Here is a 23,681-nt window from a genome sequence, read left to right as displayed (position 1 = left end):
CTAGAAGGAGCATTGCTCTGTCTGCATCGGCGTTCGGGAAACTAACTGTGTATATGGCTGAAAGGCTGTCATGTATAGTGAGAATGAGCGAAAATAAATAAGCAGCTTTGATCCAAAGTCTCACTATTCTTCATCCTGTAGCAGCTGTACTCGTCCTTCGTGCTTAGTTATCTATCCTCCTCCGCCTTGTGGGGCCTGTCCCTTTGTTAGCGTCTCACGCGTTCCCCTCACGCATTGTCTTTCCTCCGTCCAATTCGCAATCCTCAGGGTCGAGTCGTCTTTCTGGTGGCATCGATACCTCCAAAGTTTTGATTTTTGAGTGCATTTCCCCGGACCCGGCAAATTCGCGTGATCGACGCGACCCGATCCCCGACCTCTTATCAGCACGCGTAACCGCGGTTCTCATCCGTTCCCAACCTCTCCCTCCAACGCTCTGGCAGCAACGTGCCCTGTTTATACGATGAGAGCGCGCGCAGCTGGTCTGAGAAAAGACGCCAACCTCCCGAGGCACTTGCTGTCGACGTTCAACAAAGAGGATGCCACGAAGATCGAGTCAAAATCCAAAACGGAGGCTTCAATAGACGACCTGCCGGCTTCAAGCGATGACGAAGAATTGAGCGAGTTGAGCTCTGCCGATATTGACTATGACGAGTCTGGAATGCAGGACCAAAAACAGCCACAATCAGAATTGCGAGAACCAGAACCCAGACCTAAGGATGACAACGAACCTGCGACTGAAGACGAGCCGGTCAGCTCTAGCGAGGACGAAATCATTGACGAGGATGTCGACTTTCAGAAACCAAGGAAGAGGACACTAGAGACGTACGAGGAGAAAAAGCTTCGGAGAGGAGACAGAGGCGGGCTGGGTGACAATGATGAGCCGTTTGCGATGTGGTCCTCTCAGAGCTCCAAACGAGCCAAAACCAACAAGTACGGGTCATCGGCCTCATTTTCTCGAACGCCTAGCTATGTTCGCTCGCCCACTACTCCCGATAAAAGCTCCCCCCGGGTCAAATCACAGACTCCCAAAGCGCAGGGCAAGAAGGCGATCAAAAAGTATACGTCCAACTCACAGCCGGACCATGACTTTGCTGTCCCAAAGGAAATTCATACTTCTTGTCCGAGGATATCCGAATCATCGCCTGGATCCAAGATCACTCCTACCAACCCCGTCAGTTCCATCTCAAATTCAACTCTAGCAGCCTCATCCTTCCAGGAACCGCTGTCTATGGACCTGGATGGCGAGGATTCGCCCCTTTCGTCCCTCAGTTCCCCACCAAGCTCTCTGCCCTCCGAAAACGAAGAACCAACCCAAGCGTTATGCCCAATGTGCAAGCAAGAAGTCGACCCCAAACTACTCAAGGCATTCCGTGCTCAACCAAAGCAACGGGTTCGAGAGCAGCAACAATTCTGTGCATCACATCAACAACATACGGCTGAAAAGGAATGGGAGTCACAAGGATATCCTACCATTGATTGGGATTCCTTCGAGGAGCGGGTCCAGAAGCACTTCCCTGCACTTGAAAAGCTTCTCGTCCCGGACTGTTCCTCTTATTATCGTAACATTCTGGATTCGGCGCTGAAGAGTGGCAAAGCGCAAAACTTCCGCCTGACTCTGACCGGTGATGGTCTTGAGACGATGTCCTGTGGTTATTATGGCACGAAAGGATCTGGGAAGATGTAAGTATACTGCCATGAAGACGGTGTCAATTGACAATTCCCGGCACAATATTAATGTTTGAGCAGGCTGCAAGTTCTCACTGACCGTTTCGCCGTGAAATTACGCCGCTTGGCCACGTCCGACCGCATTGTTAAGCAGGCAGGCGTGGTCGGCTACGCCCAGTCTGTCTTGGTTCCCGAATTGGCAGTCCGCCTTGTAAAGGAGGACATGGGAGTTGATGATGATGCCGCTCGTCAAATTCTCCGAGAGAGTATTTCCCTCGGCGAGAAGCTAAACCCCGCACTGGATGATGAAGTACCGATTCCCGAGGATCTTGCAGAGCCCTTTGAAGACGAATATTGAAGATGTCGCATCTGGGACAGTCATTTATACAACTATCAAGATCCTGGGCGAGCTTTGACCTACGTTGTGGTATCGGGCTGGGTTGCATTTTGCTTTTATATCTGTTTTCTCCATTTGGTCTTAGCGATTGTATATGATAGCACTCGTGATACCATGTCGCTGTATACTGTTATATATCGAGAATCAACGATATACATTCTTTCCGGTCTTCATTTGCCATGGTGGATATTTTGAATCAGAAGACGCAACAGCGTGATCTATATCTAAATCTTGATGATTCCTTTGAGGAATCGGCATCAAAGGAATCGGCAGAGCCGGACATACAAGCCCTGACTCGACCCGATCTCCACAAGACCCTCAATTATATCCCGTCGAGTATCATCCGACCTTGTTTCGCTGTAGAAGCGCAGAGCATCATGGTACAGATCAGGATAGTCTTGCGCATAACGCCATGCATCCTCCATCATCATATCGTATACAGGCGTTTCGTGCGATATCAATTGCCCATCCCCGTCAATGCGCAGATCGCTGTGGACGCCATCTTTGGCTTGTGGATCCATATGGTATCGCGCATAGATCGCATTGGAGTAGCGTGTTTCTGAAATAGCGGTACAATACTGGGTTGCCCAGGGTTCGGTTCTTAGGAGTCTGACCGTTTCATCGAGGACGTCGGAGACGCGCAAGTCCAGGAATAGCTATTCGGGCAGGGAGGATTTCATGACTCTGGTATTCGGACCAGAAAGGTGCAGTTTCAGAAACCAGTATGGATATAAGTAGGACGGTAATGCTATGTAAATAAATAAAATTATGATATATGTATTCTTCGACCTTCGAATTGGCAGCGAAAGTAGTAAAAAAAACATGAGAGGGACATCGACTGGACCTTTTCTTAGTATACAGGGGATGGCCGCCTTTCGTTCTGCCATTTAAAGCCATTCCCGATCCGAATTATCAGACGAGATGGGTATTTGTTTTCTTCCACTCCACTGACCTCAACGATTAGTATTTCTCCCCCATTTTCTGTTGTTTATCGGTGACGTTGACCATCTCTCAATATGAAACTCTAAAGAGGAAGGTGGAGTTGAAGGAAGCGGCCCATCCCGCGAGGCGTTTAGTAAGCCGATAACGCGATAAAGTGCGGAGAAGAGCTGATCGACGAGCTGCCCTTGATTCCTCTTTCGTTTTCTCTTCCTACATCCTGTCAATGATGAGGGAGAAAGAAGAAATGCCATACTCAGAGACAACACCTCTGCTCGAGGTCAATGTCGCACCGCGGCGGCCTCGGTACCCTCATAGTGCCCTTCGTCGGACATGTACCTTTCTGCTTGGCGCGCTGCTGGTGATTGTCGTCATCCTCTTTTTGATCCCGTCCGCCATCCTACCCCGCGAGCACGGTTCCATTTGGTCCTATCTACCAGGTGCTAACCCATTCCCACATGACGCGTGGCCTCAAGGCAATGGCTTGCCCTTCGATCAACTCCAACAAATCCTCCTCAACTCTCCGTCCGCAGCCAAGGCCCGTGAGTGGAGCGAGTACTATACCGCTGGGCCCCACTTGGCAGGCAAGAACTTGAGCCAGGCGCTATGGACCATGGACAAGTGGAAGGAGTTTGGCGTGGAGGATGTATCTCTTGCGTCTTATGATATCTACCTGAATTACCCACTGGACCATCGCTTGGCCCTGCTCAAGAAGTCTGGTGAAGATACTGAGGTAACTTTCGAGGCTACCCTGGAGGAGGATGTGTTGGAGGAGGATCCCACTTCAAGCTTGCCCGACCGAGTCCCCGTTTTCCACGGATACTCGGCCAGTGGCAATGTCACTGCACAGTTTGTGTATGCCAACTTTGGCACATACTGGGACTTTGAGGACTTGGTGAATGCCAATGTCACCCTGGAAGGCAAGATCGCTATCGTCAAGTACGGCAGAAACTTCCGTGGCTTGAAGGTGAAGCGTGCGCAGGAGCTGGGCATGGTTGGCGTGCTCATCTACAGCGATCCCCAGGAGGATGGCGAGATTACCGAAGAGAATGGCTACGAGGCGTATCCCAACGGACCAGCCCGTAACCCCAGTGCCATCCAGAGAGGTAGCACGCAGTTCCTGAGTATGTATCGGCCTAGTTACCACTGCCAACCCACAAATACAAGCACCTCCCAGCTAATATTAAAAACAAGGCATCGCTCCTGGTGATCCTACCACTCCAGGATACCCATCGAAGCCCGGCTGTGAGCGTCAGGATCCCCAAGGCTCCATCCCCTCGATTCCCTCGCTCCCGATCTCTTACAAGGAGGTGATTCCATTCTTGAAGGCTCTCAATGGACACGGCCCCAAGGCCTCGGATTTCAACGAGTACTGGCAGGGCGGTGCACTAGGTCACAAGGGTGTGAAATACAACATTGGTCCTTCGCCAGAAGATGTTGTTATCAATCTTGAGAACCAGCAGCAGTATGTGATTACGCCTCTGTGGAATGTAATCGGTGTCCTGAAGGGTAGCATTCCAGACGAGGTCATCATCCTGGGTAACCACCGCGATGCATGGATTGCTGGCGGAGCGGGTGATCCCAACAGTGGTTCTGCCGCCATGAACGAGGTCATTCGCAGCTTCGGTGAAGCTCTGAAGGTAGGATGGAAGCCGCTGCGCACTATCGTCTTTGCCAGCTGGGACGGTGAAGAGTACGGGTTGCTCGGTTCGACCGAATGGGTCGAGGAGAATCTCCCCTGGCTGTCAAAGGCCAATGTAGCCTATTTGAATGTCGATGTGGCTGCTACCGGCACCAACTTTGGCCCTCGTGCTGCCCCGTTGCTGAACCAGGTCATCTACGAAGTGGCTGGTCTCGTGCCACACCCGAACCAGACTGTCCCTGGCCAGACTGTTCGTGATGTGTGGGATGGACACATTTCGACCATGGGCAGTGGCAGTGACTTCACTGCCTTCCAAGACTTTGCAGGCGTGGCCAGCTTGGACTTTGGATTCGGCCACTCGAAGAATGATCCCGTCTACCACTACCACTCAAACTACGACAGCTTCGCGTGGATGGAGAAGTTTGGCGATCCAACCTGGTCCTACCACCTCGCATCCACCAAGCTCTGGGCACTGGCGGCCGCACGACTGGTGGAGTCGCCCGTGATCGCGTTCAGCGCTGGTGACTACGCTACCGGGCTGGACTCTTATCTGCAGAAAATTAAGCCGGCGGCCGACAAGCTGCCTAAGCATGCCCACTTTGACTTTGAACCTCTAGACCGGGAGATCTCCAACTTCCAGGCAGCGGCAACCGCATTCGATGCCTATGCCGCATCACTGACCAAAAAGCTGGACGAGGATGTCCCCTGGTACCACTGGTGGAAGAAGGTCCGTCTCTATTTCCTGATCCGCGGCGCCAACGATAAGTATAAGCGCATCGAGCGGTCGTTCCTGTACCAGCCCGGTCTGGACGGGCGCAACTGGTTCAAGCATGTTGTGTTCGCCCCTGGTATCTGGACAGGCTACTCGGGAGCGACCTACCCCGGACTGGTGGAGAGCCTTGACGACGGTGATGTGGAGAATGCCAAGGTAAGTGACAAATTCTTGACGATATGTGGGACATACGAGGGAAGACCCGCTTGGCTGACTGCATATTCTTTTTCTCCGTGCCCTATAGAAATGGAGTCGTATTATCCAGGAACGGATTGGTGCGGCGACCAAGCTCCTGTCGTAGTTGGGCGGGATTTAAATCGGAGGGAGGCCTCGGGCTCAGTGTCATTGGATGCCGATTACCCGGGGCGTCTCTTGGTGTATACATGAGGAGTATGTATGTACTTGCGAGTATATCGTGTGACTTTCGCGTAGTATGCCCCTGTTGATGACTGCACTTTTCAGTCTCTACGTCCATCTTGTATATAGTTTTGACACTGTAAACAAGATATGACTGCCCTGTATCCCCTGCCTTGTATGCGATGTGAAATGATCCCTTTAAACATGCAGTCCTCATGCATGTACAGCAGTTTACAGTCGTTCGGTGAATAAGATGCAACCCCACGACTGCTGACGCGCCAAAAGGCCCCCCAAGTGGAGACCCTTTTTGCCGACAGCCCGAATGGCTGCAGCCATCCCCCTCCACTCGTAGGTCTCGTATAGCAGTTGCAGTCAAAGAGAGACCTGAGTCTAACTCAGTCGAGCAAAGACTCGGCACCGATCAGGCAGCGGCTCGGACCCTCAACGCAGTCGCCGATCTGTCAGGACGCCATCCGACCCTGTTCCTTCCTTTCTCTTCTTCTCTTGTTGCTCTCTGGGGTGTTTTGTGCAGTTGTCGTTACAAAAAGCAAAAGAAAATCATATAACAACATGCAAAAAGCCAAGCTACCCGTGCGGCAGCTGGTCATTCTATGTAAGTTTTGTCTTCTTTTTTTCTCCTTCCAGACTGCAAATTTCTAAGCTGACGGGAATACTAGCAATATGCCGCTTCGCCGAGCCTAGTAGGTTTCCCCCCTGGCCTATGAGATATGGAAATCTTGATCGAGAGATCTACCAGATGGAGATCTATGTCTTCACTGGCCCAATAAGCAACAGCTAACAAACAACCTCTGGCAACAGTCGTCTTCACCTCCGTCCTGCCCTACTTGGTACGTCCCCCAACCATCCACGCCGCCGTCTTTTGAACCTCGGCCATTTCGGCGAGGTTGGACATTTTCTCTCCAACTGCTTTTCCCCTCTTTTGATTATACGATCGCCTCATTAGTTACCTAAAAGGAAACAAATCCAAGGCTAACATATTATCCAGCCTGAACTCATCGAATATGTCGGTGTCCCACAAATCGAGGTCGCCAAATGGGCCGGCATCTCGTCCGCGGTCGCATCCGTGAGCCAGGCCATCATGGCCGTGCCCTGGGGCGCCCTATCCGACTACGTGGGTCGCAAACCGATCATTTTGTCAGGCCTGACCTGCACGATGCTGATCTCCATCATGCTGGGCATGTCACAAACCCTGACGATGGTGCTAATCTCGCGCGCCTTGGTCGGCCTGATGAACGGCAACGTGGGCATCCTGCGCACCATGGTCGCCGAGATCGTGCCACAGCGGGAACTGCAACCGCGCGCCTTCAGCCTTATGCCACTCGTCTGGACGATTGGGAGTATCTTCGGCCCCGCGTTTGGAGGGGGCTTTGGCGCGCCCGGCGGAGAAGCATCCCGGTCTTTTTGGGCGAATCGAGTTTTTCAGAAACTATCCGTTTGCTTTGCCGAATCTTGCGTCTGCTTGTGTCTTTATCGTCGGTATTACGACGGGATTCTTGTTTCTGGAGGAGACGCTAGAGACGAAGAAGGACCGGTATGATCCTGGACTTGCACTAGGAAAGGCACTTACGAGACCCTGCATGTCGCGCAGGCAGCGTCAGGCCGAGCTGAAGGGCTTGGACGAGGAGCGCACGGCTTTGCTTCCCGGTGAAACACGAGTCCAGAAGAAAATCAAGAAGCCTGTCACCCGGCCGAGCTGGTCGCAGATCTTCACACCCCAGTCTAACCTGATTCTTCTATCATATACACTCGTGTCAGGACTCGGCATGGCCTTTGACTCGGTCTTCCCCGTCTTCCTGCACTACCCTGTCCAGGACCTCCACGATAATCCCAACGTGCAGCTGCCCTTCAAATTCGCCAGTGGTTTTGGCGTTGGTCAGTTCACCCCCCACAATCAGCCTTTGCAATAGCAACAATTAGGAAGTACCCAACTAACATTTTCATCCAGACGCCCCTCAAATCGGCATGTTCTACACCCTAACCGGCGTCATCGGCATGTTCATTCAATTCCTCTGCTTCCCACCCGTAGTAAACCGCTACGGCGCCCTAAACTGCTTCAAATTCTCCACCATCATTCTCCCACTAATCTTCTTCATCACCCCCTTCACCGCACTTGCCCCGGAGAACCTCCGCATCCCCGCAGTCCTCGTCCTGATGCTCGTCAAACTCGGCGCAATAGTCTTTGGAATCCCCTGCTGCACGATCCTGCTCACAAACTCCGCCTCCAGCATGATGGTTCTGGGCACTTTGAATGGCGTGGGGACTAGTGTGAGTGCGCTGGGTCGTGCGGCGGGTCCGGCTTTGATTGGGGCTGCTTTTTCGTGGGGTATTAAGAAGGGATATGTTATTGTGCCTTGGTGGTTGTTGGGTACGCTTGGGCTGGCGAGTGTTATTCCTACTTTTTGGATTGTGGAGCAGGATGGTCCTTTTAGTGGACAGAAGGAAGAAGAGGAGGAGGAGGAGGTTTCGGAGGAGGAGCCTCGCGTCAATGGATATGGTTCCGTTGCAGTGTCGGGGGATTCTACGAAAAAGGTTACTCGCGAGGATTGAGGGCAATTCTGCATTTGGAGGGTTGAGACTGGTGTTGTAATGGGCATATTTCGGGCGCTTATGGATTGTGTGCTGCATGGATGTCATGTCACGACTGGAAGATTTGTATATGCATGATGGTACTAGATTGTATAGAATGAGACATGTTGTAAATAACTTTGTTTGACATGGTACTCCTTAGCTATTGGTCTCACACTTTGCTCTTTGCCTAGAATCGAGTCTATTTTCATGGATAGCATTCAGAACAACTCCAAGACCTCTATACCATTCTTTACTCGCACATCAACGCAGAGTAAGATTTTGTTTCCTGTCTCAAATTTAAACTTTCCATTTTGAATCCCTCCCCACCATGAATTCGTTGTAAGATCTAATGAGTAGAAGTAAAACCGGGGGATATACTTCGGCCTCGGCTTTCCGAACCTCCGGGTCTGGACTCCGCACGCCATCTGACTAATGGGACTTTCCCCAGGCCCAACCCAAGGCAGTAGTAGCTAAACACTACCAAGTACAAGCTCCAAACACATCTCCCCTTCACACATCTACACCTCTACACCTCTCCAAAGCAAACCTCCAAAACAAAATCGCAGAAATGGTAACCCACCTCCACTTTTTTTCCCTTTCAACAATGCACAAACATTACTGACAACTACAACAGTCCACCAACCCGCTCCCCACAACCTCCGCTCTAGTCCTCTCCCTCCTAACATCCCTCGGCGGCGCAATCGGCTACGCCCGCACAGGCTCCATCCCCTCCATCGCAGCCGGCCTCTCCGTCGGCGCCCTCTACCTCCTCAGTTACCTGCGCCTGCGCGCCGGCGAGTCCTACGGCGAGGAGATCGGGTTGCTAGCTTCGACTGTGTTGGGGGGAAGCTCGATTCCTCGCGCGATTAAGACGGGCGGCAAGCCTGTGCCGTTGGGGTTGAGTGTTTTGGCGACGTATGGGGTTGTTGTTTTTGGGCTTGCGTTGAGAGAGAAGAAGGGTCTTTAGGTGTTTGTGGATTGGGATTGAGATTGGTGGGGTGGTTTGGGGATACTGTACTTTTGAGGATATCGTGCCACTCCTAGTGGGTGGGTGGGGAGTGGTGGCGTGATGGGGGTTCTGTTTTGTTTTTTAGTTCTTTGCTGTGTTTCTAGCCAAGATACTCTTTCAATGCCCTTGATTGATTGATCGGGCTTTTGTGGTGGTCTTCGCATGGTGAGGTTGTTTAAGATGCTAGATTGTAGGTGGTTGAATCTACGATTGCAAGCCGCGATGTAACAACATAGAAGAATGATTGGTCTAAATCGTGCATTGAATCCATCGAGGGTGCATTGCCTACCTCCAGAACGCCAAATATAGACAGAACTTACATGATAAGTGGCATGGCATCAACGACCCTGCAGGGAGAAGAACCCACCTTGTCCAGACCTGAGTCCAGATCTGAGATGCCACGGAACAAAAAAGAAAGATAGTAGGTAAAATGTAGAACAAAAAGGAGAGAAGAAGGAAAGAAGGAATTGAGCAAGGGCTGAAAGACGTACGGTCTGATCAATTCATAACAGCTCATCATCGGCAACCTCGAGAGTAGTGCGTGCAGAGCAGAGCAGAGGGAACACAGCCAATCCAATGGGACTCACCGACAAGCCACACGTCATCGCGCAGATGGAGGGAGCTCCTCAATGCATCGGTATTGGGAATCGCAGCGAAGGTCTTGGTCATGCTCATGTTCATGTTCAACTTTTCTTTTTTGCGCCAGAACTACTAATGGATCAGGGCAGGCAACAAAAAACACAACCGGCCAAAACCAAATGCTCATGTGTAGCTAGAAGTATGCGTCGAACTTAGCTGGAGTCCGTGGCCCAGTCATCCATCCATCTTCTCCCGACAATGTGCACGAGGCACTCTCGTTTTCGATGTCCAAAATCTGAAATATCGTGTATTTCCTTCTCGTCCGGCTTATTGGTCCAATTTTCGATCCGTTGCCATTTTCGATCCGTGATGGTGCTTGGATGAAAGCTTCGTTCATGGTTTCCTCGGTTAATGCGCCGGATCGACCACCTTGTCTTGGTCGCGGATCGTGCCAACGATAATCGATGCAGGGATCTCGCCAAGCGCTGTCTCCTGCTGGAAAGCGGGGCGTGAGAATGCATATCGTGCAAGCTTGGCCATTTTCTCTTCGGGACTAGTATTCTCATCCGAGTAAATCATCCGAGTGTTCTTGGTCTTATCTTTCTTAGCTGGTTTCTCCGGTGCAGCCGCTTCCTTGGCTGCGCTCGAGATCAGCTCATCAACGGTTGAAGATAGCTGTCCTGGTGATTGTCTGGCGTCGCCATTGGTATGAGCAGGTGTAGGCGGAGCTGGGTGGCCCATATGCATCTGCTGCATCAGTTGCGCGTTGATAGGTGGTGCGGCAAATGCAGGTCGTTGGGGGAGGCCAGCAAGTGTGGGCATGCTGCCGGGTCGAGGAGGGAGACTGGTATCTGTTGGAGGAGTTTGTTGTTGAGGGAAATGAGGAGGAGCGGCTCCATAGCCCAGTGCGGCAGATTGACCGGGGTATGGTTGAGGAGAATAAACGGCAGGAGCATATGGGGCAGCAACGGGTGGAGAGAATGCCGGGTAAACGGGGCTTGCGGTCTGTTGTTGATAGGGAGCAGCGGGAGGGACAGCGGCGCCTGCATAAGGCGGAGGGTAGGTGAGCTGCACCGGGGGCTGCTGTTGCTGTGCGGGTGAAGCTGTGGCTGATGGTTGTCCCTGAATAAAAGCCCGTCAGTTCCACTGAAACTATACCCCGTCTCGAGAATGCAAATCTTACATATGAGGTTGGAGTGGATGCAGACTGTCCAGCACCCAATGGCGTCGCCTCTCCACTGCTGCCACCAGCAGCAACCTCGGTGCGCTTGGCACGGTGCGCTGCCAAACGTGCCTTGAGATCGGAGACATCCTCCAACTTGGGCTTTTTGTTGGGCTGTCCACCAGCGCCACTGCCAGATGGCGGGTTACCAGTCACGGCTTGTCGCTCTGCCTCAGCCTGGTGGTACTGAGCCGCCACACGCTGCTGATGAGCCTGGAGGACATCCTCGGGGACACCTTCCATACCAAAGATTTCCACATCGAGGCCTGACCGGTTTGGCAGGGCATTTTCAATCTCCGTGAGCTGTTCCTTGTGAACCTGGCTCATGTGCACCGATAGACCTGAAGGCGCACGGTGTTAGACTTCAGGGTCGTGGATCCTGTCGCATAGATAGATAGAAGACTTACCACCAGCAGTATTTAGCCTGCGACCACAGCGCTCACATTTGAAGTGCTTGGCTTTCTGGTGCAGGGTGAGGATCTTGAGGTCGTCGAAGTCGCGCTCACAGTAGTAGCACCATGGACGAGCCAGGAGCTCGTCCATCGTCGGACCACGTCTTTTCTTGCCCATTGTGTTTGTAGGTGCAAAGAACTGACAGATTTGGCGATCAGGTAGTCCCTGGATATGGATGAATACGACCCAGACCGTGTCGTTGCGATGGGATGGGGCAGGATGGAAGTTGAAGTGACGCACTTTGGCGCTGAGCGAAAGCGGTCACTGGAAAACTACTAAGCACGTGATTATTGGTCGACACCTAAGGTTGTTTTCGATGCCATTGATTGGCTCATGCTGGCTATCATACACCAAACAGAATGGAAATATGGAAAAAAAAAAAAAAAACGAATTGTAGAATACACATCTGGCCTCTACGGCCAGATGGAAAGTCCCAGCCACCGCCCTCCCAGTAGATGTACACTCTTTGTGCCTAAAGGCACACCAGACCCGAACCCAGACCAGACGCCCATTGCGCCGACTCCAAACAAAAAAAAGAAAAGAAGAAAGAAAAGAAAAGAGAAAAGACAAGACCGCCGAAGCGACCCAGATCGAACCCATCTCGCAAGCCTGGTTTGTGGCTTGGCGAGGCCAAAGTGATATTGTACATAAGATGAAGATGAGAACTGCTCTGCTTGCTCTCGAACAGAACAGCCCTCACCTCATCTATGCATGCCGGGCACCAACCACCCTTAGACACCTCGGTGATGAGGGTCGCGGGGTGGTGGTGGTGGCGGCGGCGGCGGCGGACCCCCGGGCATTGGTCCCATCCCATACCCTCCCGGGTATGGGAATGGCGCGAACTGTGGCATCGGCTGGCCCAGCCCTGCCACCGGCTGAGTGTACGGGTTAGGAGCCCCGTACAAGCTCAGCGATGGCAAGGTTGGACCAGGACCAGGACCCGGCGCCAGGTGGGGTACACCCACCATGGGGGGCATCCCCATGGGGGCTTTGGGGGCAAGATTGCCCGCGGGGAGTGGTGCCAGCGAGGGCGAACCACGGCGGCGTCCAGAAACCTCTTTGGTCTTGCGGCTTTCATCTGCCACCTTGTCCGACTCGATCTGCGCCTTGGACCGCTTGGGATTGCGGATTCGACCTTCACGGTTGAACCGCTCCCAATGGTCCAGCATTGCCTTGGTGCGCTTTGGGTTTTTCGAGTTGAGGATCTTTTGCCGCCGGGCCTCCTCGGGATCCTCCACCACGGGCGTCTCCTTCTTGATCACCGGAGCAGGCTTGGCCGGCGTGGGCACCTCGGGCATTGGTGAGATGTCCACGAAGGAGGGCGTGGACTCCTCTGCCGAGGCCGCATAGGCAGGAGCAACTGGAGGGCCTGTGGCAGTGGCCACAACCGTGCTGGCGCCACGACGACCGCGCCCACGACCAGACGTCACAGTATGTGTGGTGATCGTCTGGGCTGCATCAGCAAATGCACGCGATTCGACGGGCTGCCGTCCAGCACCACGACCCCGACCACGACCACGGCCACGACCGCGCCCACGACCACGACCACGACCACGAGGAGCAGGCACAGAGACAGTGGCTTCCTCTGGCTGGTAGGCCTCGAAGGTGGCAGTACTGCGACCACCTCGGGCTCCTCCTCGGGCGCGACGCTTTGGCGGGTGGGCTTCTTCTTCGGTCTCATCCGCATCAGGAGATTCTTGTTGTGTCTCCTCCGTGTCGGTCTTCAGGGTCGTCTCCAGTGCAGCTGCCTTGCGCTTGCGCGTCACCTTGGCCTGAACCGGGGCCTGCGGCTCTTCCCACAGCTTCGGCACCAGCTCGACACCATCGCGAATAATGGGGGTCCAATCATCGGGGTTGCGCTCGCCCGGTGGAACCTTGGAGGTCATCTTTCGTCCCTGTGCAGGGGTTGGCACAAAGCCACCCTGGACGAATGGGTTTTGGGGCACGCGACTAACCGCCGTAGCAGTGTTGAGCTGGAAGGGATTGTACCGATAGCCGTACAGCATGGCCTCCTTCTTGTCTTCGAAGTCAAGGTCAGGCTCTGCAACTCGGCTCATGGGAAGGCCGCTCTTTCTCTTGCCACCCTGCAAGAACTCGCGCTTGGCATCTTCAGTGATTGGAGCGCGGATGTGACGGTGGGCCCGCAAGTAGAGCTTGTCGAGGGCAACGTATTCGTCCTGCCAGACCTTCATCGCGAAGGCGGCTGCCTCGGTGGCTGCGTAGAGCTCTTCATATGAGAGTTGATCAGGCTTCTTCAACATCTCAACGAGATCATCGAGTGGGTTGAGCTCGAGATACTGACCCCGGTCGACCTTGGTCTTCTTGTAAGGGTCAGGGCGGATCAATGGCTCCGGTGCATCGCGCTTCTTGGACTTGGAGCCATGGAAGGTGTACTGCCAGGTGGTATCCACCTTGGCCCGTTCTTGTTGGTAGCCAGGGGAGAACTTTTCCACGTCATGCAGGGCCCAGATCTTGGGGAGGCGAGTCTCCATCTCTGCTTCTTGCCATTGGGCAACACGCTGGCGGTATTCTTCGGGGAAGTTGCTGCGGGGGTTAGACAGCTTGTTGATGAGTCGATCCAAGCCTTCCTGTCGCGCAGAGGCGGGGTCCTTGTGTTTGTCGGAGGTGAGTTTGAGGATGGGCTTCGTGGCCTTGGCGTTGTTGGTTCCCAGTCCTGCATCATTTTGATTGCCATTGACAGATGGAGCAGCAGTCACTGGCTCTGCCAGCTCGTCCTCGCCAACTTCGGCGTCGTGGGGCTCGCCTTCGTCACGAGGAGTGACATCATCGAAGGCATCAGCCTCGAGTTCAGCCTCGGCTTCCTCAGCTTCGGCAGTGGCTTCATCGTCGATCTCAGCGTCGACTTCAGCATCTTCTTCTTCTTCTTCTTCTTCTTCTTCTTCTTCAGCGCCTTCGATTTCGGCGTCTTGGTCATCTTCGCCGTCCTCCTCATTGAGGTTCAGCTCATCTTGCTCGTCGAAGGTGCCGTCTTCGACCTCATCATACCCCGTTTGACCAAACAGGTGGTCGGGGTGGTTGGCAAGACCGTGAGCAAGGATCACCTCTTCTTCCAGGCTCTCATCATTTGGGAGCTCAATAAGCTTCCCGCACCAGTCGCATTTGAACATCATTGGGCGGGGGTCGGGGGATTGGGAGATTTGAGTAGAAGTAGATTGAGGGCGGAAAGGTTCAGAGAACTGACGACGCATGGGGGAATCCTGACTATCACCCACATCAGAGGACGGGTTGTCCATGTCGACCAGATCAGCCCGGGGGATAGGGGCCATTGTGTGAGGAAGGGAGGAATGAAGAAGAGATGAAGAAAAGTATGAAAATGAAGAAGAGAAGAAAGTAAGTGACACCGCAGTCTACTCTTCTAGACTGGGCCAACGTGGCACCCGTCGTGCCGTGACGCAGCGAGAAATGTCTGGCGGGAGGATCTGTATAGATGAGTTAGTTTCGGGTGGGTGGTTCGCTTGCGGTGCCAAGACGCCAGTAAAGTAATCGCAGCGCAATCCGGAACCTCGCCCGGGGAAAGGGTGAGGTTGGCAGTAGGCAATCAGAGAACATGAAAACATGAAAACATGAAAACACGAGAAATACAGAGCTCCAAATGCAACGATCACGTAGAAATCACACGATGAGACATGAATATCCAGCCGAGTGCTCATGCAGCGGGTCGAGCAGGGTAGATGCAGACACGGTCGCGGCAAATTGTGTGGATCAGGATCTGACCCGAAGTGTATTTGGCAAGAGTACAAGACGCACTGGGAAAAGCCAACGGGCAACGCACGCGACAACGAGGACTTACCATCAAAGGATCAGGAGCGAATGGGGAAAGTAAAATCAACCTCGAAGAAATCCAGACCAATTACTGGCGCACTGGATCGAGGCGGTTGAAGAGGGTCGCTGGCGTGTCGAGTTGAGGTGCCAGGGATGTGTACAACGGGAGGAAGTGAAGAAGGCTGGGTGGATTCACGTTGGGAAAACAACCACCACGCGAGATGAAGAAAGAGAAAACAGATGAGAGAGGATGGAACACCCGACGAGACGATGCTTGAACTCGTCAGGAAAAGTGCGCGAAGGGGGAAAGGTGCAGAATGGGAGTGTACACGTTGGGAGAGAGATTTGTATTGTAGATGGAACAGGATGAGCAGGGCAAAAAAAGGACCTCACAGCCGCGGGACTGCAAGACCGAGAGAATGAGAAAGGGCGATGACAGAGACAGGATGAGGAGAGAAGACAGATTTGAAGAAAGATTGGGGGAGGAAGAAAGGATGGGAAGGGGGGCGAACAGGAGGAAGCTTAAGAAGAGATTTGAGGGCAGGTTTAGTTTGTACAGGTCTGAGGTTCCAGTAGTCGGGCAGGCAGTGTCGGAGTAGGCAGGCTCTCTTGCCCGGGCAGTTGGTCGTTGGTACTGTAGTCAGTCAGGACTAGGAGAAAAAGAGTGGACGCCGCGAAAAGCGTTTAGTCTCCTTTTGCTTGTCCATTACACCTGGCCCGGCTCCACCAGGCGACACGGGCCAATCAGGCTGCTGCCATTTAGTTAGCCACTGGCTAGTCAGCCACGCTAGATCGAAGTATCATGCCGGGAGGAGGACTATGACTCTGGAGTATAGAGATCCTGAGAATCATCCGAGTCCCAGGCGACGAATCGTGGTTCCAAGGCCACGAAATCGTAGGATTGCCAGCCTGGTACTTCTCTCAGAGGCAACCATGGAGGATTCTACAGGTAGCCTGACGAACTATCCCCCCGATCGAGGCAGCGGCTAACTTCCCGCCTATTCCGGAGACCACAGCAAAAGGCACGGAAATCTGTGCAGCCAGCAACACATCGGACAATCAATCTCAATAAAACACACACACACACACACACACACATTCATGACGCTCGACCGAGTAGAACGACTAGTGCCTCAATAATCACCATTCCCTCCATCCATCTTCTCTACCAAAAATGTCACCATCAGGGGCTCTTCCGCCGCAAGGGGAGGTAACTAATAGATCTGGGGACCGCATGGACAAGTCGATACTCGCACAAAGCACGTCTTTTCCAGTCGACTCTGCAATGCACGCGACCACAGCAGAAAAGAGGGTCTGGAGTAGCTCGTCACAGAATGCAACAAGAAAAAGACAAACCCCTCGCAAGTACAAGCATAGACCAGACCAGAAGGGTTTTTTTTTCGCAACTTCCCGTTGGGCCCCCTCAGGTCCGATCATCGCATCTCCAGCCCGCAAGCACAGACCGCCAATATGTATGGAATGGACATTTTTCCCCGAGTTCTCGCACCTGCACGCCGACCGTATCAAGGTTGGAAAGTGTCGCATTTCCTTTTTTTGATGTGTTTTCCATTTTAAGATCCTCATAGAAATCACCGATCTCCCGGTCACACTACAGTGGCGTTGTATTTGCGATCGTCGCGTGGGCGCTGCTTCGGATTACCTCCACTCTAGCGCCTTGACGTCGGGCTTGCTGAACTATATTGTTCCCGCTTACGAGATACTCGGTTGGTTCTCGAAAACTTCGAGACCGAAATACGAGCCTGTTTATCTACTGGGAGGAATGCCGGTACGCTACATGCTGCTTTGTATATCGATTTCTCTACCAGCTGGTTTCCAGTTCTCCATGGTTCCTTGCGCTAACGACTTGTATGCAGACCAGGGATACCACAATACCACAACAACAGACTTGCTACAAGAAGCTTACAGCTCTATAAAGACTGGCTCGTATGTCACGAGCCTGGAAGAACCATTGCTAAGCACCTACACCCTACGCCAGGTATATCGTTTGAACACTGACACAAACCCGTCCTTCTTCAGACAATATCCTACAAGCTTGCATCAGTCGAGATTGTTCTACGCTTCCGAGCCATTCTCATCAAGGCCACTTTACATTCAACTTTACATTCTTTGACAGCGTGGATGCCACTGCAAATATCAAGATGGCTGTTGTGGTGGATCAATGGACTCTACATTGACTGACATCCACGGTGTATCCAAACACGGTGCAAGATTCCAACTGACTCAACTTAACACCAAAACACGCATGCATGCATTTCCAAATTTCTACCCATCTCCCAAATCCCTAATGATTCTTCTCCCCAACATCCAACGCCACCAAAAACCGACTAACACAATTATACGCCGCAACAGTCGCCGTAATCTCCACAACGTCCTTATCACTAAAACACTCCTTCAACTCTCCAAACACCTCATCAGGCACCGTAACAGTCCTAGTCATAGCATCCGTATACCTGACGACAGCCCTCTGTTCCCGACTTAACGTCCTCTGCGCCAGATCGCTAGCAAAATCAGTCTCGGCATCCCCAATTACATTCAGCGCCTCGTCGCTGAGGCCGCCCTGCGTGAGAAGCGGTGCGTGCTGTTCCCATTCGAAGAGCGCGCCATTGATCACTGCCACGCGGCAGATTGCAAGCTCCCGGACCACGGTGGAAAGACTGGTTCGGGTGCGGATTGCCCCGATGAAGGAGTTCCAGCCGTCTGTGACGGGGAAGGAGTGGAGGAGGGCCAGGTCGAGGGGGAGGAGGGGATTTGGAGCACGGCGGGCTTGCACGTTGGAGAGGATTCGGGCTTCCTCTGGTGTGCTTGTTGGTGGAGGGTCTGGTACGTATGGGAGACGCATTGTGAGAGTATGCTATGGTTTGGGGATTGAAGACTCGAGCAGATTTGTAGAAGGATAGCTGGATCTAGAAAGCGTGTTAGTCGTCTAGTCACGGCGGGATCTTTCGTCCGAAGATACTCACGCTGTTTGTGGGAGAAACTCCAGCAGGTTACAGACTCGCTGTTGAAGTTCAAAGAGTCAATGGCTTGAGTAAGTGGCTCGGCGGGGGAAGACCGATTACTTATGCTGGTCATTCGGTATCGCGACCCCCGCATGGTCCCGCCGAGCGGGATGGATCCGAGCTTTGGGTTGTGACTACCGCGGCTATGACTCCACGGTCTCCGTGGATTACCGCTCGGCAGAGGCCTTGAATGGCACTGCAGATGCCAGTGTTAGGTTTAGTAGTATAAAACATTAGCCAGAAAAGCTGCTAAAAAGCAATATCTGTACGCCAACAACTACAGCGAGGGGCATGATAATCACTCCGCGGCTAAGCCTAGCTAGATAGTCGAGGGATTCATCCATTTTATTGTTCGTTGGGCTTTATATCCCTGTTTCCTGGGTGGGAAAAAGACATCCCTGGGTAGATGATAATTGTTCGCACTTTACAGGTCTTAGAGAATTTTGGTGGGGCTTCCAGGGCTGCTTTGGTCAAGCGCTTGTGCTTCTGCCTCCCTTATGCTGGATATATAGTTCAGAGTAGGCGCCAGGTTGAAAAGAGATAAACAAGCTAACAGCCCCAGCGAGTGACGAGTTTATCCTTGAATAAATATTTGACAATACAGTATATTCCATTTCTATCAGTTTAGCGCATAAATCTACTGCTCTCAAGGTAAGCCCGTGTTGAACTCGAGCGAATGCTGAGAAAATGTAGTTGAGCGGGTCTTGGCGCGCGGTCCCCACATGTAGTGCCGCCTTGGGAGCTCCAAACAACAGTGTCGTCACCTCTCCTGAACATACCCATCGACCCCCAAACAACCAACCATGCCTCCCAAGGGCGCAAAACCTACCAGCGATGAGCTGCTGGCTCAGTTCGATGACCTCGGCATCGAGCAGTCCGACAAGAAGCCAACAAAGCCTGCTGCTGCTGCTGCTGCTGCTGCTGCCACAACCGACAATGCACAGGGCGAGCAGGAAGACGTCTTAGCTGAGCTGGAGAAGCAAGCTTCCCAGCGGCCAAGCAGTGGCCCAGGTACCCCACGCCTATCCGCAGACAAGACACGCTCCGCGACTCGATCTCCTCGTCTTAGCGCCACGATCGACCGAAGCGGTGAGGACAAGAGTCGGTTGTCATCAGAGGTCCCTCGCCCGAGCGCACAGGAAGAACAGCAAAGGCAGGAGCCCGAGCCTGCTCCCCAGCAGCAAGAACAGAGTCAGGGTGGTGGTGGATGGTGGGGAGGTTTCTTTGCTGTAGCCGGTGCTGCTGTGAAGCAGGCCGAAGCTGCTGTCAAGGAAATCCAGAACAACGAGGAAGCCCAGCGGTGGGCGCAGCAAGTCAAGGGCAATGTGGGCGCTCTGCGAGACTTTGGTAAATATATCCTACTTCTATCGCATCTGTATATACCTATGCACGCTACTGACCATTTCTCCTACAGGCGGCGAGCTTCGCAACATGGCCATCCCAACATTCACCAATCTGATCCATACCCTCGCCCCTCCGATCTCCTCGCATGAACGCCTCCAAATCCACATCACCCACGACCTCTCCGGCTACCCAGGCATTGACCCGCTCGTCTACTCTGTTTTCTCACGGGTGATGTCCCAAGTAGAAGGCGGCGACCTCCTCGTGATCCAGCGTGGCCAAGAATCTGCACCAAAGCGCGGCCTCGACGTCGGCGGCTATATGTCTAGCACTGGCTGGAATGATGGGCCCTGGTGGCGCACCGTGACGCCCGGGACTCCGCGCACCATCAACGCCGTGCGCGGTGCCATCGAGGGCTCCAAGCTCGCCCGCGCCAGCGCCGAGAGCTACGCTACAGAATACTTCTCCACGCGGGGCGGTATCGAAGAAGCAGCGAAGCAGGCTAGCGAGGACCTCAGCGAGTCAAACCCCGTGCGCAGCAGCGATATCTTCATCGCGATCCAGGCTATCAGCCAGACCGTGTCGGCGGACCTCTTCCAGGCTGGCGCATCTGGCGAGAAAGCCGACACGCCCGGTGTGGTTGACCCCCCGGAGGCTGACGAGGAGATTGTGTTCGCGCTGTATCTGCACGACCCTGTGCACGGCATTGCCTTCCATACTATCTCGCAAAGCGTGCCGGCGAAATGGATCGAATGGCTCGATGCGTCGGCTCCCGTGTCCGAAGACCCAGACTCTGACGAGGATCTTTCCCGTGCAGTCGTCCCCGAGGCTATTGCCGAGATCGTCGAGAGCGGCGGTGTCGATCCCCGGGAGTGGGTCGCTGAGTGGGTGCAGGAGACGCTTTCGCTGGCTGCGGGTGTTGTTGCGCAGCGCTATGTCGCGCGTCGTATGGGTGTAGGCGAGGGTGGTGTTGGCAAGGGCAAGATGCGGGCTGAGCAGGCTTCGACGGTGGAGAGTGGTGCTGGGGAGGCAGCGCGTGCGATGTAGAGGGGGAGGGAAAGGTTTATGTTTCTATACTTCTGTCGTCGGTGGGCGGGAGATAGGTCTGTTGTTTATGTGATACACCCTGAGGTTTTCGAGTTGCTTGCGTATTACCAATTCCCCCCGCTCCATTAACAAATCATATCTGTTAGTGCATCGCGATGTAGGCGAGACTAAGCTTACAACTAACAAACAAGATATGCACCTCGGTAGTAATGCGGATATAATGATCTTGTTATTTCACTATTTCACATTCTCTTTTTCCCAACCATGTGCCATCCAGTATATCAATAAATCAATCTATACACAAATACGCCAGCGGCAATATCCGCTCCTCTTTTCCCCATCCATTGGACAGGAAATCGAAATCAAACCCGTGAAAAGAACGATCAAATGGGGGGTATGCGCCGCAATGCAATATGGGCCTAGCCCTGCGCCGGGTCGGAACACGAAACAAAAGAAAGAAAACATTATTTATGCATTCGTAAAGCCGTGTCGGGGGGTGTGTGGTCCGAAGACCAAAGGCTTCAATCCCTAATCCTGGTATCTAGATCTGGAGATCTCCAGATTGCTAGAATGTCGAGATCTTTATTGATCCAGGTGCAGAGGCCCGTCAAGACCGGGGACGTGCCAGAAGTTGGCGCGGAGAGCGGTGACACTATAGAACATAGATAAGCAGTCTGCCTTTTGTAGAAACAGAAACGGAAGCGACTGCTTTGCGAATCGCATCGTAGCACATACCTAGTTGATCCGTTCAGAACGGTGTGTGCATCTGTACCCTCCTCGCTCTCCTGGAGTCTCTTCTTCATGTCCGACAAGTCAGCAGACCACTTGAAATGGCGCTGCTTGCGGCTCGGCTCTTCGACGTGTCCATTGACACCGTTGACGCCGTTGGTGCCATTGACACCATTCACTCCATTCACGGCAGTCTCATCACGCTGCTCCTTGTGTACCCCATTCGTCAACGCCCCATTCCCCATCTTCTTAGTCTTCGGCTCAGTCTCGGTCTCGGCATATAAACAGCCACGCGACCAGTAATACGGCAAGGTACGCGTGTACAGAACCGGCTCGGTCTCGACATCAATGCGCATCGGGACATTGATATTATACAACTCCACCCGCTCATCCCAATGGGAAATCAAATGGTCTACAACCCGAACAGCATGCCGCGCCGCAGCGGAAATCACATCCGCAGGTTGCGCATCCTTACTACCAAAGGAAATCGCGATACCGCGTTGACCACAGAACACGGCCTCCAGGGCACCGCCCACAGTCCCCGAGGACAAATTGTAAATCGTCGAGGCATTGCGGCCATGGTTGGGGCCCGAAATGACTATGTCAATGGGCGGGCGGTCCGGGAAGAGATTGTATAACCCGAGCTGGGCACAGCTCGCTGGGGTGCCGTTCTGGATGACGACCCAGTCGGCGAGGTGTGCGGATTCCGGGGTTGGCTCGTAGTGTTCGTCCCAGGTTCCGTCGTCATGGAAGGAGTCTGGGTGGACGAAGCTGGCGGTTAGGGAGGCTTCGATGATGTGGGCTTTGCCGATCCATGAGCGTGAGGCGGAGGGGATGGCGACGGAGACTTGGTGGCCGGCGGCGTGGAGCTCATCGACTAGAGGGCGCACGTAGGGTGAGAGGCGCTTGTTGGGTGGGCCATCGTCGTTGACTAACTATTGGTGAAGGGTTAGCGAGGAGGGGTTATTCTTGAAGTGTGTTGTCCAGAATGGAAAGAGTCAAAATCCAAGTCGAATGTGGTCACATTCTCACAGATTCGACTATAGACTGCGCCAATGGACTTGGGGGGCTTTTCTTTTTCTTATTCTTGACATGGCAGTGCAGGCAGATCTTTCTCCAAATTGCCATTGCCAGGACGAGGCGACCAGAAATGCAAAGAGGCAGAAAAAGAAATCGAGGTGCGATAAGAAAGGTTCTCGTGACCAAGTTCAAAGAACCCTTTTGGCCAGGTCCACGTACCAGGATATGCATGTTGAACTACCAAACCAACTCCGAATTTCCCAGCGCCAAGGGCGTATATTGGAATCCTTTCGGATTTCTGTCCGTTCTTTTCTTTTTCTTGGTTTCTTGGTCTATAGCCGAACTGATAGAAGCGCGTCTTCTACCTTATTCGTCGTCACCTGGTCGAGCCGGGGGGTCTGCTGGGCGTCTAGATCGAATTTGAAGGGAGGTATCGAAAAGAAAAGCACCGTGAGACTTCACGGAACAGTCATCTCCACGGGTATTATGTACTTCTTAATAAGGGGGAGGCAAAGAACCGCAATTGCTGGATAAGGATTGAGCCATTTGAATTCCCGACACACACCGGGGAAACTGGCTGGGCACGGTGAAGCTGTTCGGGCTGCGGGGGGGGCGGCAGTTGGGACGAGCAGGGCCGGATGGAGTCTGCGGTGAACCGATCCGTCGAGTCTGGTGACGCTGCAGAGATTAGGGCTGGACGATGATACGGAGAATCATGGAAATGGCGATGAGGATTATTATCCGAGTGCGTGGTGGAATGGTCTCTACGGAGGATCTTCTTCCTAGTCTTGATTGACCTTGGTGGAAGTCTCTCTGACGAGAAGTCTGGATATAGTTCGAGTTCGGGGGGCAAAAAGTATACTAAAAGTATATGTACGACTGTATCGTGCCAAACCTGGGAGGAAATCTTGCCAAGATACAGGGATCCAGCCTGAACAACAGAACTGCAGTATACAACTCAGATACTGCAGACTGGAGTTACTACGGTACAGTAAGTAGTATCTAGAACTAGGAAAATTGCGGATAGTGATCTAATTACCCGAATCATCCTAGTCCATGACTAGGACTTATGACTTATTTAAGCACGGAGTACAGTCAGGCTAACGTTGTCAAACTC

The 23,681-nt window shown here is 53.1% G+C and overlaps 9 protein-coding genes across 9 annotated transcripts; 5 read left to right on the top strand and 4 right to left on the bottom strand.

The window, feature by feature from the left end:
- Window positions 1-460: 460 nt before the first annotated feature.
- On the top strand, window positions 461-2,023 carry N7458_008100 (RTC4 family protein; the record flags this gene model as incomplete). The annotated part of the gene is made up of 2 exons (XM_056911482.1): window positions 461-1,680; window positions 1,747-2,023. The coding sequence occupies 2 exons, from the start codon at window positions 461-463 to the stop codon at window positions 2,021-2,023; spliced, it is 1,497 nt and encodes a 498-aa protein (XP_056764308.1).
- Window positions 2,024-3,227: 1,204 nt separating this feature from the next.
- N7458_008099 (M28 family metallopeptidase) lies at window positions 3,228-5,716 on the top strand (the record flags this gene model as incomplete). The annotated part of the gene is made up of 3 exons (XM_056911481.1): window positions 3,228-4,125; window positions 4,196-5,571; window positions 5,660-5,716. The coding sequence occupies 3 exons, from the start codon at window positions 3,228-3,230 to the stop codon at window positions 5,714-5,716; spliced, it is 2,331 nt and encodes a 776-aa protein (XP_056764307.1).
- Window positions 5,717-6,342: 626 nt separating this feature from the next.
- On the top strand, window positions 6,343-8,340 carry N7458_008098 (glutamate carboxypeptidase; the record flags this gene model as incomplete). The annotated part of the gene is made up of 5 exons (XM_056911480.1): window positions 6,343-6,385; window positions 6,592-6,620; window positions 6,779-7,188; window positions 7,217-7,665; window positions 7,739-8,340. 5 exons carry the CDS (start codon window positions 6,343-6,345, stop codon window positions 8,338-8,340), a joined length of 1,533 nt encoding a protein of 510 aa, XP_056764306.1.
- A 589-nt stretch (window positions 8,341-8,929) lies between these two features.
- Window positions 8,930-9,328, top strand: N7458_008097 (TMEM14 family protein; the record flags this gene model as incomplete). Its single annotated transcript, XM_056911479.1, has 2 exons — window positions 8,930-8,932; window positions 8,996-9,328. The coding sequence occupies 2 exons, from the start codon at window positions 8,930-8,932 to the stop codon at window positions 9,326-9,328; spliced, it is 336 nt and encodes a 111-aa protein (XP_056764305.1).
- A 1,029-nt stretch (window positions 9,329-10,357) lies between these two features.
- Window positions 10,358-11,741, bottom strand: N7458_008096 (putative C2H2 finger domain protein; the record flags this gene model as incomplete). Its single annotated transcript, XM_056911478.1, has 3 exons — window positions 10,358-11,071; window positions 11,133-11,512; window positions 11,579-11,741. The coding sequence occupies 3 exons, from the start codon at window positions 11,739-11,741 to the stop codon at window positions 10,358-10,360; spliced, it is 1,257 nt and encodes a 418-aa protein (XP_056764304.1).
- Window positions 11,742-12,355: 614 nt separating this feature from the next.
- Window positions 12,356-14,911, bottom strand: N7458_008095 (uncharacterized protein; the record flags this gene model as incomplete). Its single annotated transcript, XM_056911477.1, has 1 exon — window positions 12,356-14,911. The coding sequence occupies one exon, from the start codon at window positions 14,909-14,911 to the stop codon at window positions 12,356-12,358; it is 2,556 nt and encodes an 851-aa protein (XP_056764303.1).
- Window positions 14,912-17,709: 2,798 nt separating this feature from the next.
- Window positions 17,710-18,267, bottom strand: N7458_008094 (carboxymuconolactone decarboxylase family protein; the record flags this gene model as incomplete). The annotated part of the gene is made up of 1 exon (XM_056911476.1): window positions 17,710-18,267. The coding sequence occupies one exon, from the start codon at window positions 18,265-18,267 to the stop codon at window positions 17,710-17,712; it is 558 nt and encodes a 185-aa protein (XP_056764302.1).
- A 963-nt stretch (window positions 18,268-19,230) lies between these two features.
- On the top strand, window positions 19,231-20,815 carry N7458_008093 (DUF5427 domain-containing protein MTC1; the record flags this gene model as incomplete). The annotated part of the gene is made up of 2 exons (XM_056911475.1): window positions 19,231-19,774; window positions 19,842-20,815. The coding sequence occupies 2 exons, from the start codon at window positions 19,231-19,233 to the stop codon at window positions 20,813-20,815; spliced, it is 1,518 nt and encodes a 505-aa protein (XP_056764301.1).
- A 582-nt stretch (window positions 20,816-21,397) lies between these two features.
- Window positions 21,398-22,809, bottom strand: N7458_008092 (5'/3'-nucleotidase SurE; the record flags this gene model as incomplete). Its single annotated transcript, XM_056911474.1, has 3 exons — window positions 22,784-22,809; window positions 21,551-22,479; window positions 21,398-21,467 (listed from the first exon to the last, which is right to left on the bottom strand). The coding sequence occupies exons 1-3, from the start codon at window positions 22,793-22,795 to the stop codon at window positions 21,398-21,400; spliced, it is 1,011 nt and encodes a 336-aa protein (XP_056764300.1). The 5' UTR covers window positions 22,796-22,809.
- Between the last annotated feature and the right edge of the window lie 872 nt (window positions 22,810-23,681).

Source organism: Penicillium daleae (assembly GCF_028827525.1).
Source record: "Penicillium daleae strain IBT 16125 chromosome Unknown utg000007l_segment0_segment0, whole genome shotgun sequence".
Lineage (NCBI taxonomy): Eukaryota > Fungi > Ascomycota > Eurotiomycetes > Eurotiales > Aspergillaceae > Penicillium > Penicillium daleae.
Note: the sequence above shows the minus strand (reverse complement) of the source record. Positions and strands in the feature narration are given on the sequence as shown.